The sequence below is a fragment of the Lycium barbarum genome, chromosome 2, assembly GCF_019175385.1.
Source record: "Lycium barbarum isolate Lr01 chromosome 2, ASM1917538v2, whole genome shotgun sequence".
NCBI classification, from domain to species: domain Eukaryota; kingdom Viridiplantae; phylum Streptophyta; class Magnoliopsida; order Solanales; family Solanaceae; genus Lycium; species Lycium barbarum.
Genome location: NC_083338.1, coordinates 152,004,907 through 152,023,747, shown reverse-complemented (window position 1 = coordinate 152,023,747; position 18,841 = coordinate 152,004,907). Strand labels below are relative to the sequence as shown.

Here is an 18,841-nt window from a genome sequence, read left to right as displayed (position 1 = left end):
TGAATTTTTTGTTATAAGCAGACATATAATGTGTACACATATATGCATGTCTTTTAGCATCGATCAGTATAAAATTCTTGGATTATTTTGCATCATTTTCATATTTAACTCTTTTTATTCCTGGCCTCACAAGAATTGGATTTTTCAGGTAAGTCAACTCATCATATTCGAAAACAGGAAGAAAAAAAAAAAGCAAATCCGTTTCACTAAAAGACAAAAAAAAAATAGTCAATGTTGGAAGAATTTTCTTGGAAACCCTCCACACGCATGGTTAGAATATAATCTTAACGGAAGATTTCATGTCTTAATTAACAGAGAAAATAAAAACATAAACAATTGTAAGTACTCTAAATCATGTTGATTAATGTTTCATAATGCTCCCTAATTAGTCTTCATAAATATATTCGCGAACATTTTGTCTGCATGGCGACAATTTAAGTACCAGACTGGAATCGTCCCTTTCCCTCGTGCATGTATCTGCATCAACAACTGTTCTAACTTAATTTCGGAACAACAATTAATAACTTACCAAAAAAAATGCTATTATCGCTGTTTCATTTTATATGACACTTCTAGACATGGATTTAAGAACAAAGAAAGACTTCTAACACATACCATAAGTATCGTTTTAAGAACTGAAAATTTTAAACATGTCACGACATTTCTATATGGCTACAAATAAAAGGTTCACATATAAGTTTTAAATATAAAAATGTGACATTCTTTTTTATAACTAATTTAAAAGGAAACAGAGCTATAGCCAATGGAATAATTGGAGTACCAATTAATTTCTTCCATTTCATGTATTTTCCTTTTGGGAGGAAATTTCCTTAGGGGACAATATTTAGCTCCTTAGCTGTTGCCAATTAGAAGGCAAGTAGAATCCGTACAAAGAAGGATCCTTCCTGTCCTTTTTCCATTAGAGATCACAAATCTCTTTTGCTAATCCTTTTTTAGATAAACTATAAAAAAGGTGCAAATGCAAAGCATTTATCTAAACATTCTCATTTCCAATTCAAAAAAAGTTGGAAGTTCAAACCTATTTTCTAGTTCATTCAAGAAATTACACGAAAAAAAGTCAATGGCACTACCAAATTTTGATGCACTAAGAGACTTGCACGACTCAGCCAACGACTTGCTTCACTCACCAGTAATCAAACGAGAAATCGCACACCACGGACAAGAAAAATGGGTCCATGAAGTTTCTGAAACATCGTTAAGGATGCTCGAAGTTTGTGCTACCACAAACGATGTTCTTTTGCTAGTCAAAGATCATATCCACGACCTCAAGTCAACGTTCAGAAGAATCAGCTTTGGCGATAATAAATTTTCAGTATCGTACCACGGTCAACGGAAGAAGTTGAAGAAAGAGATATTAAAGCGCTTGCACTCCTTAAAGGGAATAACAAGTTCGAAATTATCATTGGGCTCGAACAGTAAAAATAATTTAATGGTAGTTGTGCATGTGCTAAGGGAAGTGAAATTGGCCATGATGTCAATTGTGGAGTCATTGATGTCACTTATGTCAGTGCCAAGTCCGAATAACAAGAAATTAAATAATGGGTATTCTTTTAGATCAAAATTAATGAGAGTGAATAGTTTTAGTTCATGGGAAAAATGTGATGCCATGACCCTGCAATGTGTGAATAAAAGATTGGAAGCAGTGGAATTCGTCATTGAAGATCTTGAAGGAGAATTAGAATGTATTATTCGGCGGCTTATTCGGACAAGAGTTTCGCTTCTGAATATACTCACCTATTAAACGGTGTATACAGATTAAACTATTTAAATGATGGACGAAAAATAGGAGCTAGCTGCCTGTTATTTTATTGGTTTGTTAGCTCAATGTTCCCCAGTTAAAATTTCTGTTGAGCTCATTGAAGCAATGACTGCAGATTGTTTAATCTAAATCTTAGCTCTGAATCTTCTGATAATGAAAGTTCAGATCAAACTAATTGTAACTGATTACACTTAGTTATCAATATATTCTTTTATTTGATTCTGATCAATAAAATAGAGGCTATTTCCTTATACTCCTATATGTCAATTTTTTAGTTGCCGTGTTTAAAACATAAAAAATGCGATTTATTCGTCTACTTCAAGACTCCACTTCCACAACACCCTCTTTCTGTTTCAACAAATCCTGTCCCAATTAAGTACAAAAATATTTACATTTACTAATAATAATAAATAATAATAAAAATAAAAATAAAAAGTCTACATAATCCTTTCTCTGCTTGTTTACTTCCTAACTCAAAACCTATAAATAAATCCTTTTAATTTTTTCTACAAAAATTGGAAAATTTGTGCTTCATTACCTTGCGATAATTCAATTCCTAAGGATCTTGCCTCAAGCTTTACAATAATGATATACTACAGTCTACAGATAGCTGATTTTTAGGTTCACAGTAGGTTGAATCTTTTATGGTTTTCCGAAAATGGCTTTTATTTGTCAAATAACATTTTAAATCCAGGTTGCACGATTATAGATCTTCATATGAATTTCAGTTGCATACGTCATTTCTGGAAGGTACACTATCGACGTAGTTACTTAATTTAAACTTTTCACCTGCTACTGGTTTTATTTGTTATTTGACACTTTAAATCCAGGTTACACGGATCTCATCAATCTCAGTATGAATTTAAGTTGCGCACACCATTTCTGCAAGGTACATTTTCGACGTAGTTAATTAGATTATAACTTATTAGCTGCCACTGCAAGACGGTTTATAAAAGTGACCATTTCTGCAAGGTGCATTTTCGACGTGGTTAATTAAACGGAAAAGGGCCAAAATTACCCCCGAACTTTGGGAAATAGTTCATCCATACCCGTTGTTATACTTTAGGGCCAATTTTACCCTTACCGTTATACTATGGGGTCAATTATACCCTTATGTCTAACAGCTGCCACATGGCATCATCCCAGCCCTTCAAAATTATTTTTCCCTCAAATAATTTTTTACCCACTAAAATAACCCAACCCGGCCCGATTTTTTTTTCTAGCCAAACTGATACGGGCCCAACCCATTACCCCTTGGCTGGAAAAAAAATTAGGGTCGGGTTAGATTATTTTAGTGGGTAAAAAATTATTTGAGGGAAAAATAATTTTGAAGGGTTGGGATGATGCCACGTGACAGCTGTTAGACATAAGGATATAACTGACCCCATAGTATAACGGTAAGGGTATAATTGACCCTAAAGTATAACGAAGGATATGGATGAACTATTTTCCAAAATTCAGGGGTAATTTTGGCCCTTTTCCGTTAATTAAATTATAACTTATAAACCGCCACTGCAAGACGGTTTATAAAAGTGAATTCTCGTCGCGTTGACAAATTTTGTTATATTAATGTTTATAGAAGACTCACTTAATTCTGTCGACGCGACAAATTTTGTTATATTAATGTTTATAGAAGACTCACTTAATTCTGTCTTCTTAAGGGATGCTTCTTCAAGGTCCTTATTCTCTATCTTTCTTCGTAAAGCAGAAGTGCGGAATCTATCCAAAATTGACACTCAATATTGATACTTGATATCATCTACAATAATTCCATTCAAACCAACACATGAAACTACATTGTCAAGTTGGAAATCCAAACATAGAAAAGTTACAACTGCAAAAACGCGCGAAACAGTTTCAATTGAAACAAAAATGATAGCTCAAAGTTAACTTAAACATAGAATCTTATGAATCAAGTCACATTCACAAACAGTTCTCCACTTCATAGGATTTTTATTGAACAGAAAACACAACTGTTTTGAAAGATAACTGAGTTTTCCAAGAAATACAATGGCATTGAGCATATTGGTTACGATCCAGCCGCAGCTTCCGCAGCATATCTGTAAAATCAATTAGCACGATTCAACAGAATGGGTTAGTCTAACAAAATTAGAGGATGATAGCTCTCGACTTCGAAAGTTAGGAACAGCTTACTGAAAGATATCAACTGCCCACAAAGATTCAAGGGATGAATTTAAAACTTACGGGACATTAAAATTTTCATATGTTTCGTTTTGAGTACTGCAAAGCCTCAACTCAGTATTAGCAACGAATATCTGAGCATAAGTAAACAGTGTAGAGATTGCAAAAAGTGGTTATATGCTGGTACTGGTGATATGATCTACCAACAATCAAAGTCATCATAGGAACCAGTTGTTCTGCTGAAGAAAATATTTTGACATGAATCTCCTGCGCTTATTTATTTGGCTAAAGAGGGAAATCTCTCTCCTTATGAAGTTGCCATTTGCAATTTGTCAATATATCCCTCTGCTTATATAGTTGCCATTTTGCAAATTCATTCCTAGTGTTGCTTAGATGAAGATATGGATTATGCTATGACTCTTGACTAATACACGTCAATTTGGAACATACATAAGGTTTTGGATTAGAAGCATCATTTACAAATAGCCAGAATAACATAGAAATGACTAACCACATTCAATGCGACATTACAAGCTACCATAGTTGCAAAAACCTTACCTAATGGTCATGACCATGGCCATGGCCTTCCCAGGGATGCCTCATGCCCTAAACAGCAAAAATCACATCAACAATCACCAAACTGGTATACAATAAACGGAAAGGTGAGAGATGATGAAACAAAATTCAGGCTCACCAACACTACAGGACCATCTTTCTTGGCTCGGTAAAGAATCCAAAACCTGAAAGAACAAATACAATCTGATTTAAATGATAGTTAACAAGTGATTCAACACAGATCTCAACACCTTGCAAGTTTTTCCTGAACCAATCATACGCAACCAATTTATATGCTCTCATTATTTTAAACAATAAAATGCAGCTAATAGTTCATATCATTCTCCATACATAAACAATGAGTCATCCAGCCAATATTTAAGAACTACGTTGGCACATTATCATTATTATTATTTTCAATAATTGAGGTGTCCGGGCCAGCTTGCGCGCACGCCAACTAATTCCATGCGGTAGCTGCTACCTCCCACCAGCACAGGTACCGGATGACTTTGTCCACCAAGGCTTGAACATATTGGAAGAAATCACCTAGTGTTTTATACTCCGTCGAGATTTGAACCTACCACCTCGCGTTCTCAATTCACTTCATTGACCACTACGCCACACCCTTGAGAGCTGTTGTCACACTGTTATATACTTGAGCTCTATAACTTTTAAGATATCTATCCTGCTAGATATTCTCTAACTATTGCTTACTAGTTAAATGCCAATGAAATGCAAAACTTAAGGAAAGACAACCTAATTAAAATCATCTCTCTTCCGTTTTCTAAAATCAAGAACAACTACTTCTCTTATTGCAGCTGAACCAACTCAGGCTCCTGAGATAGTAGTGCAACCAGTCACCAAGTTCGATTTCACAAATAAAAATTGGAGAATTGGCCTTTTCATCCACAAAGCGCACTGAACACCAGCTGGGACAGTGGACAATGCAATTTCTAATATCCTCCGAATGAAAAAGTGTTAATTTATGATAAATCCCCACAATACAGACCGTCCAAATGAAGTGAAATGGGCAGTGATTATTCTTAGTTAAAAAGAGCAGTAAAATGCACAGGGAAAGATTCAACTTTTACTGAAAGACCAATGATATAAATCAGATAGGTTAACAAGAAATCAAACAATCAATCAAAAACAACTCAATTTCAAGCTAGTCAGTTCCGAAATATAAATCACGTACATCCATTACATTCTATTAATGCACATTTCATGCCATCAGGAGGAAATTCAACTTTCACTCAAATGACCAAAGAAATAAATCAGATAGATTATCAAGAAATCAAATGTCAATCATGCAATCAACCACACCTAAAATTCAAGCTTAGTCAGGGTCTGCTACATAAATCATTTACATCCATTACATTTCATGCCAACAAGAAGGAAACTCAGCCTTACTCAAAGACCAAAGAAATATATCAGATAGACTAACAAGGAACGTAAATGATTTACATTAAAGCCTATCCCCCCCCCCCCCCCCCCAAAAAAAAAAAGAAACTGATCCTATAGCGCTAGAGCTTCGCGGTCAACTTTGAGCTTGTCAGGTCAGCAATATAAATCATTACATTCTATTAATACCCATTGCATACCAACAAGAAGTAATCATAATCCAGCCTAATTCTTAGATCTCTGATCCGTAAACATTAAAATAACAAATTCATAGCACTCGTAAAATCAATGGAAAAAGGGGCTAGGGTTTGGGGAAATTACCACATGACGGCACACAAGCCTTTTCCGGTGACAGAGTGCCAACGCTTAGGTTGATGTATAGTTATGCCTTTGTACGTCACGCCATGTCCACCTCCCATCTTTCTTCTCTTCACTGAAAAACGCAGTGGTTGAATCGATCGGTGACTTCTAGAAATTTCTGAATAAACTGTTAATGGACTATTCGGGTTATCGGCCTGTTTTGACAGAAATGAACCAAAAGCCCCTCAAAGTTTCACAAAGGGCAATTCCGTCCCTCATATTTGTGCTTTTTAAATTTTATACTTCGGCTAAAACTCATGGTTCCGGATTCAAACTCTCACTCAGTCAAAAATTTTAAAAAAATCGCAGGGTAGAATTTGAATTTCGCTATGCCTCTTCCCGCAGACTTTGCTTTGAGAATATATTTTATTTTGTTTTACTTTTCAAGGCAAATTTTAGTTATACCTTAATTAAAAGTGTATCCCATAAAATATAACTAAAAGTATGTCCATAAGACGGAATTTTTCCTTAAGGCATAATTAAAAGTTTGCCTTATAAGGCAAAGTCTATGCCTTAAGGAAAAGTTCTTGCCTTATGGGCATACTTTTGATTATATCTTAACTAAAAGTATGCCCCATAAAGCATAACTAAACTATGTCATAAGGAAAAGTTCTGTCTTATGGGGAAAACTTTTAGCTATGCCGGATCTGGCATAACTTTAGTTTTTCCTTAAGAATTGTATGTCGGATCCTGCACACACGCCCCCAGCCCTGCTTTGCAATTTTTTATTTTTATTTTATGCCTGAGCAGGGGTTCGAACCCAGAACCTCAGGTATTCGCCTACCTTTCCAAGCGAAGGGCAAAACTTAAAGACCACAAATTAGGAGTGGGCGTTCAGTTTTTCGATTCGGTTTGGCTAGTTCGGGTTCGGTTTTTTTAAGGTGGACACCGAATACCGAACCAAACTAGTTCGGTTCAATTTCAATTTTTTTAATTCGGTTTTTTTGATATGATATTAGAAGCATTGTTTTAAAAGGCAGTGTCAGGACTCGCCCCGGGGCTCGCCTCGGGGCAGGGCAGGGGCAAAACTCCCTGGGGCTAACGTGCGGGGCTTAGTTCCTATGAGGCTTACGCCCTAAGCGCCCAACCGTACGCCCTAAACACACCTAACGCCCAACGCCCAGGGCTCGCCTAACAGTTCTTACACAAATTATATTTTAAATTCCTTAATTAAAATCATTTACCCTCATAATTGTTTAACAAAATAATGATACTTAATAGTTTTTCATCTATAGAAATAGAAGATTGGGTGTAACTCATATAACAAGTCGTAGTATTAGATATTTACTATTTGAGAACGTCGTGAGGGTGAATATCACTTAATTTAAAAAAAAAAAAAAACACATAGCGGAAGTGTACATTTTCACTTGTCATTGGTCATAAGTCCTATGTATCAGAATTATCATATAATTTTATTTTTTGTTCATGAAGAAGTTATGTTTTAATTATAATATTGATAAATTTTATTGATTATTTACTTATAGGGAGATAAAATGAATAGTATGATAGTAATAGTGTTTTAAGAAACTGTGTTTTTTTCCGTGTTTGAAAGTTAAAATGTTAGAATTGTTTTGCATTTCATAATAGCTTTTATTTCATTGTATTGTTTATGCTTGTAAAATTATGTTATATATAATTACAAGTTATAAGCGGTGTATAATGGATTGCTTTGATCATTTTTTTGTGAGGATCAAGCGCGCGCGCTCACTCTCACACACACACACACACACGCACACACACATATATATATATATTTCATTTATTTACAATTTTCTTTTATTTTTTATGTAATTTTATCTATTTAAAAATATTTATTGTAATTATATTATTTTAAGAAATACTAAAAATTAAATACCCATGGGGCTTACGCCTCGTCGAGGCGTATGTAAAACGCCCCGCCTTACACTCCCGTCTTTTAAAACACTGATTAGAAGCGATTCCATTGACACTAATTCGTATTCTTAAAAGCAATAAAACATAAAACTGATAAATTGAAATCAAAATCAAACAAATAGGATACACAAGAACAGAAAACTATAATCATGATATAGGATTACAAGGTGTTATATACATACCGTAAGAATAATTAAGAAAACACATAAAGGACATACATTAATCCTAAGGACACATCCTAGTTACCTTCCTTTGTTAAGGATATTCGATTTTCTTAACTAAAGTGGAAAATTAGGGATACAAATGCAAAAGAGGACTTATTACAATTGGGTTTTTCTGGCTTTAAACTTAATAGGCCTGGACTATTTTAATTTTTTCGGGTAATGTATTAAATTTCGGTGCGCATTTGGTTTTTCGGTTCGGTTTTATCAAACTTAGGTTCGGCTATTTCGGTTTCAGTTTTTTGACGGTGGGCACCAAACACCGAATCAAACTAGTTCGGTTCGGTTCGGTTTGTTGAAGTTTCGGTTTGGTTCGGTTCGATTTTTCGATTTTCAGTATTTATGCCCAGCCTTACCACAAATATGAGAGGTAAAATTTAAAGACCATAAATATGAGGGGCAAAATTTAAAACCACCCCAAAAGAAGGGCAATTCGCGCAAAAAAAGTTTCAGAAAAGTCATGTTTAATCCATTCCATTATTTAAGATACCCCTTATTTTAGGCATTTAAATGCCAATAGAGATTTACGGAGGAGAAACAAGGTTTTCCTTACCTCCCAGATTAAAGAGTCACAAATATTGTAGCCCAATGTAAGGTTTTCCTTACATTGTAGCCTAAATTACATCCCTAGCCTTGAATTTGGGATCTTGGCCGTGATTTACGTCTTATAGCCACAATTTTCACTTTTAGCCCTTTGCGTTTTTAGCCACTTGATGCAGAAGTCTCCACAATCTCTTCCCATGCTATCATCCAAACGTCTCACGTCTTTCTAAGAATCCCTGTGACAATTGTGCCATTTAGGATCATATCATACCCTGTCAGTATATGATATATACCATGTGGATATCGTAGTTGATTGAGTTGTGTTTTTCTTTGATGGGATGAATTAGTCCTCTATGATACTCTGTCAGTATATGATATATACCAGGTTGGTATCATAGAGAACTGAGTGTTTTTCTTGAAGGAATGAATTGTCCGTCATGTACTATACTTTATCAGTATATGATATATACCATGTGGGTATCATAGAAGAATGAGGAGTATTTTTCTTGGAAGAATGAACCGATGTTATATGATACCCTATCAGTAAATAATATACGATGTGAGCATCATAGAGAATGAGTAGTTATGGAATGAATCTGTCTTGTATGATACTCTGTCAGTATATGATATATATTAAGTTGGTATCACAGAGGATTGAGTGTTTTTTAAGGACTATAAAGATCATTCCTCCACAACGCACAGTCGTTGTGGTATATACTAAAGAGGTATCATAGTAGATTGAGGAATGAACCAGTCTTTTACGATATCATGTAGTGTATAATATATATCATGTGGGTATTATAATATACTGCAATAGTATACTTCAACTGCTACGGATTGATATACTATACTAGAACAAGCTTTTTTTTTTTTATAATTGATATAGAAATAAAAAAGATGCTAGAATAAGTTATCAGTCCTATTTCTGTAGAAAAAAACAACTAAATGAGTCAAAAGGTGTGTAGACTTAGATTATTATAAATAATTTTTAAAAAATAAATGAAATTAGAAAAAAAGAAACCAAAAAAAAAAATTAATTTATAATTTTCTTTTTATTAATTTAGATTTTACTATATAAGCTAGTAGTTTTAGTATTTTTCTTAATTACTTTTTGTCGTAGTTTAATTATTATTTTTTATATATTTTTATTAGTAAAAAAATATTTAGCTACTATTTTTATTTTTGTTTTTTATTCTTAAAAATAAAAAAAAAGACAAAAAATAAAGGACAAAATTAACAAAAAGTTAAAATAACTAAAAAAAAAAATTAAAAAAGGACAAAAAGCAAAGTACTGTAGCATGGAAAGAGAAAAGGTGGTCCGATGACGTCACCCCGAAAATAGAAAAGGAAATGGGGGCATAAGGGTAAATATTTGGGTGGCATCAAAATAAAGGGTATATGGATGTGTAAATAATTTGTGTTCAGCAGACATCCTTTCCCCAATAAAATTCCTAAAATGTATCGTTTAAGTAAATTTTGTACTTGAAACTTCGATAAGACCAAATCTAACGAGACTACTTAGACATAAATGTCCAAAGACTCTATTCCAAGGAGATCATTTACTTTTAAAGGTTAACTAGTTTTGTGATTCTTTACAAATTTGTTTTAATTTCATATACTTTATGAATGATCTTTCATTTTTACACATAAGAGATCTGAAAATAAGCACACGCGAAATCTGAAAAGGTCCATTTTCTTCTTTTCAAATTTCTAAATGACCATAAGAAACCATTTCCTCTTAAGCTACAATTTTTTTAGGCTAAATACATAGATAGATGGACTCTTAAACACACTTCATATAAAAACAAATTTGACTATATTTGGATTGAGATATGACTATATTGTGATTGATAATGTGGTATCTTGTCTGAAGGCAGTGATTTGAGATGGTGGTGAGGAACGGATTTAAATTTGCTTGAGATAAATTTTACCTGGGTACATCTCATTATATTGTTCAAGTGAACAATATACATGCTGTATCCTACACTCTTCCGCACCACCTCAACTATTTTTTTATCACGTCACTGTGAAATTTGATAAAGAAAATTTCACTCACCACAGTTGTTGAAGTGGAAAAATACACAATTCCGCAAGAGAAGATGTAGCAAATCATTTTCTCATTGATTCCAGCAGATGTCGACATATCCCTCGAATTCGTCAATGCATCAACCCGTGACAGAACGGACTCAGTTCTCACCATATTGAGCACGACATTTTCTTCATCCTGGACTACCGTGTTAATCCTTTCTCTCTCCAACTCTCAATAATACATGCTTCTTCTGACAAAAGTTTATCGGTAATTAGTTTTTGAGTAACTTGAATTGTATTAAAAAGTACTCCATCTCTTCTAATTTATGTGGCACCGTTGGATTTTTTTAATCAACTTCTTAATTTTGACCATGAATTCAAAAATTAAACTTTTAAATTTTTTGAAATAAAATTTACATATTTGAAAACTACGTAAAAAAAAAAATACTATAACTCATAATAATTGAACATTTAAAAGACATATGAAAAACTTGGGAATGAAAAACCCATTTGATTCTCGAAATTCAAACAGTGCCAAATAAATTGGACAAAAGGAGTATTAGCAGTGTTTTTAGAGGAGTTTTCGGGGAGAGCCTCGGGGCAGTTGGTACCAAACTCCCGAGGCGCAAATGAAAGGCGTAGATCCATAGGGCGTACGCCCCAGACGTATATTTAAATTTTATTGTTTTAAAGTATTTTGGCTATAGATTATGATTTTTAATACTGTTGTAATAATATTTATACTTTTTGTTATCATGTTTATGTTTTCTTGTTATAGTGATTTTAAAAAAAATATATAAATAAAGAAAGCAACTCTCATTGAAAATAACACCTGTCATAAATAGTTTTTTTAGATGATTGTGTCTGAAATTGATATGATAGAGATTTCATAACACTGTGTTTCTGAAGCAACTCCATCAATTTTTTGTCACTGCTCTTACATTTTTTGCCCTTCTCCTTCTTTGAATATATGAATAAAAGTCAGTACAAATATTAGTTGAGGGTGGAAGGACTAATAGATTTGGAGATTAACGATGAAGTGAATGAAGATTCATTTTTAAAATGTTTTTATCATTTTTTGTGTTGTGACCTTGTCAAATAATAACTATAATAATGTTTTTACATTATTGGTGATTTATTTGAATTTATTTGCAAAATTTTTACTGAAAACTTTACATTTGCTTATTTTTTAGTAATAAATTATAAAATTGAAGATACATGAGATATATGCCCCGTAGATCAATAGGACTTACAGCCCGTGTCTCGGGGCTTACGCCTAGCCTTTCCTCACCTCACGCCCCTGCCTTTTAAATCACTAAGTATTACACTACCAATGAATTAAACTCATACCTAACTTTTCATAGAAAGTATGGTGGTAGTTTGAAAAGAGGATAAAATTAACATATTATAACTAGTTAGAGAGTATGCCACCGAAAAACAAGGAGGGAGAAGAGGAAATCAGTAAAAGAGGTCGTGGAAATATGAAAAGAGGAAACTAGAAGGAAGGGCTAGCGAATTAAAGATATTTTGAATGATACGTCCAGGCCAAAAACTCAAAATTGTTTTTGAAAGAGTTCAAATTATCCCTTTTCCTTCGGGTTAACACAAAAACTCCTAAGATATACATCATTGATTCTCCAAGTTTTTACGGTCATTTCATCCTTCAAATGTATACATATCATACGACCTGCCTGCATTATTTCATATTTTCTTGATCACTCTGTATGGTTCACATGGTAATGACTAGATACTGAATATGTCGAAACCGATATTTTCAAAAATACTGAATAATATTTAATGCCAAAACAGAATTTTAATGAGCTATCAACTCCCTCCTCTGATTTGGTGTTAAATTATTTTCCCCTCGAGTGATAGTCTATGTTTCTCCGGTCATTTTATTATTTCTTGAATAATTTATCTTCTATTCTTAATTTTCATTAATTAGACTTTAGATATTATCTAAGTCGTTAGTTTTACCTAAAAATGGATTTTTTTCCTGATTAAATAGATGAAATAAAATCAAAACATTTAAATGAGTGGGTTCATATAATTCAACATAGCATTAAAACATCTACTGGGTTTGGATTAATCAGTATGTATATCATGATTCATGCAATCAATCAACAAAATATTTCCTCATTCCTGGACAAATGTCTAGGAATTGTCACTTTCATATCATCCATTGGGAAGTAAATATGGCCATTGATAGTTCACTCGTCATCCTTGTGGTGCATTAAATTTAAAAAATGCTCAATCTTCGAGTTTGAATGAATGTTGTTACAGAGTTGTAGTAGCATCTTGAAATTCATAAATGGAGCTTTGAGAGTAATATACTTCCCACATATTGAATGTCCCAACAGGAGTATACGTTAGTATATTAACCACCAAATATATGGTGGGACCAGTGGTGGACCCAAGATTCAATGGGCCTGAGTACTCAACTTAAAATCAACAAAAATATGCTGCTTAGAGTAGGATTTAAACTCGGTTTTTTCATGACCTAGCCTAAAGTCTATTATTTTTTAACCAGAGCACCAAGATCTTTTATTGCTTTCTAGGTGTTGTTATTTATTATTTTATATCAAAATTTCAATACTTTTTATATATCTACATAGAGTATCTGTCAGATGAAAAAAAAAAACTACTACTGTATTACATTATATATTTATATGCTACTCAAATGTTGGAGAACATTAAAAGGATGGAAGAATTGTTGATTACAACTACAAAAGTATCTTAAAATTAAATTATCAAAACTTTAAACTTGTCATCAATGTATAGTACATACAATACATAAATAATCTTCCTCTCCTACTCTATTTTTTAGCCTAAGGAAATCATGACACGCTTTCAACTAGACTACCACATTGAAAAGGGGAGAAATTAGAGGAAGCATGTGTTGCTCTACATGTATCAATAGAGGAAAGAGCTTCCCCTATTTCAGCATCAGGTTTTGTTCTCAACAAACAAAGAATATATTCCATCAGTTCATTCTCACAAGGAACTTGCAAAGGGCCATTCACAGTTGAACCATACTCTTCTTCAGCCATTTCAAGTAGAACTTTGAAAATAGGATGATTTAGATAGTACAATGGCACAACAAATCTCTTGCCTTCCTTTGTATACACAACAAATTGACCTTTCTTTCTTTTTCTCCACTTGGCTATAATGTTGCTTAACTTCTTGGAAGGACTCTTCATTTGAATAAAAGTAAAAACAACAAATTAAACAAATTTGCAAAATTTTATGAAGGAAGCAAAAAAGGAAAGAAATTATGATATTCACCAATCACTAGTTGTTGGTGTGGATTGTTGGAACTATCACTCGAGAAGTAAGTAATTAAGTTGATCCTTATTTCAACCAACTGGAGCAAGAAAAAAATTTATGACTTACGAGTTACTTATCTCAAGAAGTTGTTGGTCGGAATCGTGAAATTATGCTAGAGAAATAAGTAAGCTAAGAAGAAAGAATTCTATATATACAAGAATAAGGTGGATGAGTAGTTTTGTGTGTGGCTGGGAGCTAAAAAAGGGATGTATGTGAGTGTGACAGTGATATACGATCTATCTACATTGGATTGCGTTATCCCAAAGACAGATTCGAGGTATAAATGCAAGTGCAAAAGGCAATGGTCTAGATTTGTCTTGAAGTGGATCTTGTTTTTTTGCTACAACTAGATACATGTAGAAACGTCCAAATTTGTAATATGGAATAATTCAACTGACTATTGAAATCACCTTCGTGAAATTTAACGTGACTAGATTGCTCATAAGTTGCATGTGGATACAGAAATTTCTTACTGATTCTAATTTTATGTGGGTATTACTAGAAAGTAAGGAGTATTATAATGCTAGTGTCATCCTGTTAATTAGTAGTACGTATAAGATCTTGCAAATGGTGACTAATTAATTATATTGGTGGCTAGCTAGCAAAAACCGAAAAAGACAAATGATAGTTACCTCATCTGTGTCTATATATGTCCAATTCATTAAAGTTTCATGTCATGATTAATTGATTTCTAAAGTGTGCATGTAATATATAAAACTTCCAACTCCTACGAGCAAAGTTGACTACCTCACTACATGAAGGATTTGGAAATCAATTTAGATAACTTTAGTTTAGTAATAATCAAATCCAAGCGCCAAATAATTAAAGATAGAACCATTGATAATGTATGTTTACATCGATCAATATGTAAAAACAAAAAAAAAATTAAGAGCACTGAGCTCCCGTTATGCGCGGAATATGGAAAAAAATTGAACCATATTGGTCCTTAAATATATACCTGGTATTTCTCCAAGAGCTCTTTTCGCGGCTTGAAATTGCTATCCTTGTTAATATAAACATTGCTAATCCTTGTTAACTACGCATGCAAAGTACGTAGTAGGTGGGGGGAGACTCATATTATGAGAAGGATTGGGGCCTATACGCCATCAGTTTTTATTTGTTTTAAATAAAGTATTATTCGAATGGATATGAAATCAATAAAATAACTATGAAAGCTTTTTCCTGAACTAATAGAACATATTAATCTTTACACGCATTTACAACATCAAAAAGACTTAATTATTTCATATCAGTGTGTTTCTGATATGTTGTTAAAGTGCTTCCTCTGTACAAATACAATAAAACATATTAGACTGGAAACAAAATTGACTATGGAAGTAAATGCTGAATCCGAATTGCCTTGCCCGTTTTTCCAGTCAAGTCAGTAACGTTGAACAAATAAAGCACTTATACTACATATTCAAAGGTCACTTAAAAGGAAGAATTTAAGCTACATTGGACCTTCTTTATCGCCCAACAACCTCGTCCAGGACTATCAAAAGGTTGTGGTTCAACTTAAATATATCAAAATTTTCACGTTTGATGAAATGACATATGGTAGAAACGCTTTACCTTTACAAGTGAGATTTAGTCACCAAAGTGCTTATGTAAGGGGATCCAAAGAAAATTTAATATCACACCCTTGGAATTTGAATATGTGATTTAAAGCAGTTTTTTAACCCCTCTCTGATTACATTATAATTTTTCCGGGTTTCAACAATTTATATATATATATCCAAAAAAATCATTTTTTGCTCTATTTGCATTGTGTTCCGACAAAGGAGATTTGAACTCCCTTGGCTCTGCCCCTGCTAGTAAATGACCGATAGCACCCACAAAGTAGTAAAAGTAGACTTCAACGATCAAAAAGGGCAACTGCATGAACATAAAGTTGTCATCCGACGTGCACCCACTAATACACAAGGTAATCCATACAATTCATGTCTTTTCTCTACCATTTGACTTCAAAACACTCATATCCATTAGAAATCAATTTAGGAGTTTCACTTCCAGATTTCAAAACAAATTTAAAAAAGAAGAAGAAGAAAATCATATTATTAGCAAAGAATAACATATAAATGAATCACCAATATATAAATATAGGGTAAAATCTAAAAATTGAAAAGAACAAATAGCATTTGGAAACAACTATTATCATGCAAAAATAACACATCAAGATATTACCAAAAAGCACAAATAAGGCAAATAGAATTACATTCAAAATAACAATAAATTCTAGCCCAAATAAATTTCAAAGAAATAAAGAACTGAAAAAAAAGATCCTGGATAAATTGGCCTAACGTCGAAATGAATGACAATGAATAGCACATGAAACTTTGATTTACACCGTCATCACTACAACATTATGCCTATATAGCTACGAAATACAATGTAGCTAAATATAAAAAATTCCGTGGCTAAACACTTTAGCCACAAATTTGTAGCAAGTAGCATTTGTAGCAAAATGTAGCGTAGCTAAAGGTTAGCTACGGACTTTACATGTTCTGTGGCTATGGATTGATACTTTTTGCTACGAACTTTTTTGTGTCGTGGCTGTGATGATAAAAAAAAATTTGCCACGATATATATACTTAAAGCAAATAATTTTATTCTTTTGCCACGACAGATAAAAGTTGTAGCTATCTTCATATTGTAGCCACAAAATATTATATTGTAGCAAAAGATTTAATTTATTTGCCACGCAAACTCAAATTTTGTGGCTGTTTAGATAGCTTAATCTCGTGGCAATAGCATTCGCATTTAGCTACAAATTAAAAATTTCATAGCTAAGAATTGAAGTATTTGCCCCAAATATTTTCATATTGTAGCTAAAAATCCATACCTCTTGCCACGATTTACATAGATTTATAGTTAAAGTTTTTCTTCATTTTGCTACGAAAAGTAAAAATATATTTTCATGTGGATATTATATATACATTTAGTTATGAACTCAAAAATTTATTGTACTTGGCAATTATTTATATCTTTAGTTGCGAAGTCAAAAAATTTATTGTTACAAATGGAAGAGCAAGAACTTTATAACGTAGCTAAGAATTCAAATATATATATATATATATATATATATATATATATATATATATATATATATATATATATATATATATATTTATATTCCAATACAAGTTCAAATTACACAATTCTATATTTCAATTTCAAAATATTTACAATACACAATTCTTCCATGACACCATCTCGTTTGGTCCAAAGAGCCATAGTCTTCTTTCTCTCCTTTCACGGTCTCAAACTGCACCTTAGCTTGGTCAACATTGATTTTAGCTTGTCATTTTGCTCTAATTCCAAAACAAGTAACCTATAATCAGAAACAACGATCATATATATGTATTCTTAACTATTAACTACGAAGATGCAAATTTGATTAGTAAAAGTATTAGTAGAATTTCAAGAAGAGAATAACTATGTCTTGATAATTATTTTAGTAAACTTTAACATATGACATAATCGAAAATGCAAAGCACAAAAGAAGAGTATGAGTTTGACGGTTAAGCGCTTACAATTGAAGCAAGAACCTTAATCTAAACAAAAAATTTAAGAACTTTAGGACTGAACCATACATGAGAACCAAAAGTTTCATAAGTTCAATGAAGTGAATCGAAGAACTAAATTTGATGGTTCTAACTTTAAGATTCTTACAATTAAAGTCATTGCACTTATAAATTTTTTAGTTCATTTATATATATGCTCGGTATCGAAAATGCTATCCGCTATGATAAGTATACATGTCAAAATTTCAATTGTTTAATGTTGCTTTATTCTTAAATTTGAAAAATTATGGTTCCTTCCAATATGTTAAAACTATAAAATATGTAAATCCCCACTCCCTATAAATAATAAATAAGGCACAATATCTATGAAATAGCTATATCCGCAATATTAAAACCAAAAACCTAAGTCAATTGAATAGATGTAAGGAGATTTAAAAACCCTAAAATATAACACCATGAACATACCGTTAATATATATAGTTCTCTCTTGCTCTCCTTTGTCTTTCTTGTTCTTTTTCGAAAATTAATAATTGAAGAAAGGAATGGAAAAGTGGGGAGGATTGTTGCGGCTGTACAGGGAGACAGAGTAAGAAGAATGAGATTTAGGTTTTAGGGATTAATTGTTTGGCCAATATGCCAGTGTCGTTCCTTTTCCCTTTTTTTTAAAAATTTTTTTTTGTATATATATTTTACCTTTCTTTAACTTGTCTTATATATAAATTTTATTTTAACAATAAGTACCAATTATGATAAGGAAAATTACGTATAAAAAGAATAATTAATAATTATATAATTAATATCAATGTAAATGGAAACAATCAACTACAACTACAAAATTTTCAGTATGCATAAGACTTTTTGAAAGTAAGCGATTACACAAAAGAAATTACTCAATTTGAAAATAATAAAATACCAGATATACATAAATATCTCTATAATAATAAAAAAAAATTGATTTGACATACAAAATTGCATAATTAACGTTACAAAAAAAAGTTATAATAAAATATAAGTTTTGAGGTTACAAGTAAGTAGGGGTGTGTATGTCAGGTTAAAAACTGATTCAA

The 18,841-nt window shown here is 32.5% G+C and overlaps 3 protein-coding genes across 3 annotated transcripts; 1 reads left to right on the top strand and 2 right to left on the bottom strand.

Moving 5' to 3' along the window:
- The first annotated feature begins 1,026 nt into the window (after positions 1-1,026).
- LOC132624006 (uncharacterized) lies at positions 1,027-1,850 on the top strand. The gene has a single exon (XM_060338825.1). The coding sequence runs from the start codon at positions 1,082-1,084 to the stop codon at positions 1,760-1,762; it is 681 nt and encodes a 226-aa protein (XP_060194808.1). The 5' UTR covers positions 1,027-1,081; the 3' UTR covers positions 1,763-1,850.
- Positions 1,851-3,522: 1,672 nt separating this feature from the next.
- On the bottom strand, positions 3,523-6,441 carry LOC132628184 (NADH dehydrogenase [ubiquinone] 1 beta subcomplex subunit 2). Its single transcript, XM_060343932.1, has 4 exons — positions 6,200-6,441; positions 4,617-4,662; positions 4,481-4,528; positions 3,523-3,840 (listed from the first exon to the last, which is right to left on the bottom strand). The coding sequence occupies exons 1-3, from the start codon at positions 6,295-6,297 to the stop codon at positions 4,481-4,483; spliced, it is 192 nt and encodes a 63-aa protein (XP_060199915.1). The 5' UTR covers positions 6,298-6,441; the 3' UTR covers positions 3,523-3,840.
- A 7,229-nt stretch (positions 6,442-13,670) lies between these two features.
- Positions 13,671-14,419, bottom strand: LOC132623997 (auxin-responsive protein SAUR36). Its single transcript, XM_060338816.1, has one exon. The coding sequence runs from the start codon at positions 14,121-14,123 to the stop codon at positions 13,761-13,763; it is 363 nt and encodes a 120-aa protein (XP_060194799.1). The 5' UTR covers positions 14,124-14,419; the 3' UTR covers positions 13,671-13,760.
- Between the last annotated feature and the right edge of the window lie 4,422 nt (positions 14,420-18,841).

What these genes read in the sequence shown, in the direction of transcription:
- LOC132628184 (XM_060343932.1), bottom strand. Translation starts at nt 6,297, where the DNA reads ATGGGAGGTGGACATGGCGTGACGTACAAAGGCATAACTATACATCAA. An exon ending in GGCTTGTGTGCCGTCATGTG is followed by an intron (nt 4,663 to 6,199) that starts GTAATTTCCCCA and finishes TTGTTCTTTCAG; the next exon opens with GTTTTGGATTCTTTACCGAG. An exon ending in AAGATGGTCCTGTAGTGTTG is followed by an intron (nt 4,529 to 4,616) that starts GTGAGCCTGAAT and finishes TTTGCTGTTTAG; the next exon opens with GGCATGAGGCATCCCTGGGA.
- LOC132623997 (XM_060338816.1), bottom strand. Translation starts at nt 14,123, where the DNA reads ATGAAGAGTCCTTCCAAGAAGTTAAGCAACATTATAGCCAAGTGGAGA.
- LOC132624006 (XM_060338825.1), top strand. Translation starts at nt 1,082, where the DNA reads ATGGCACTACCAAATTTTGATGCACTAAGAGACTTGCACGACTCAGCC.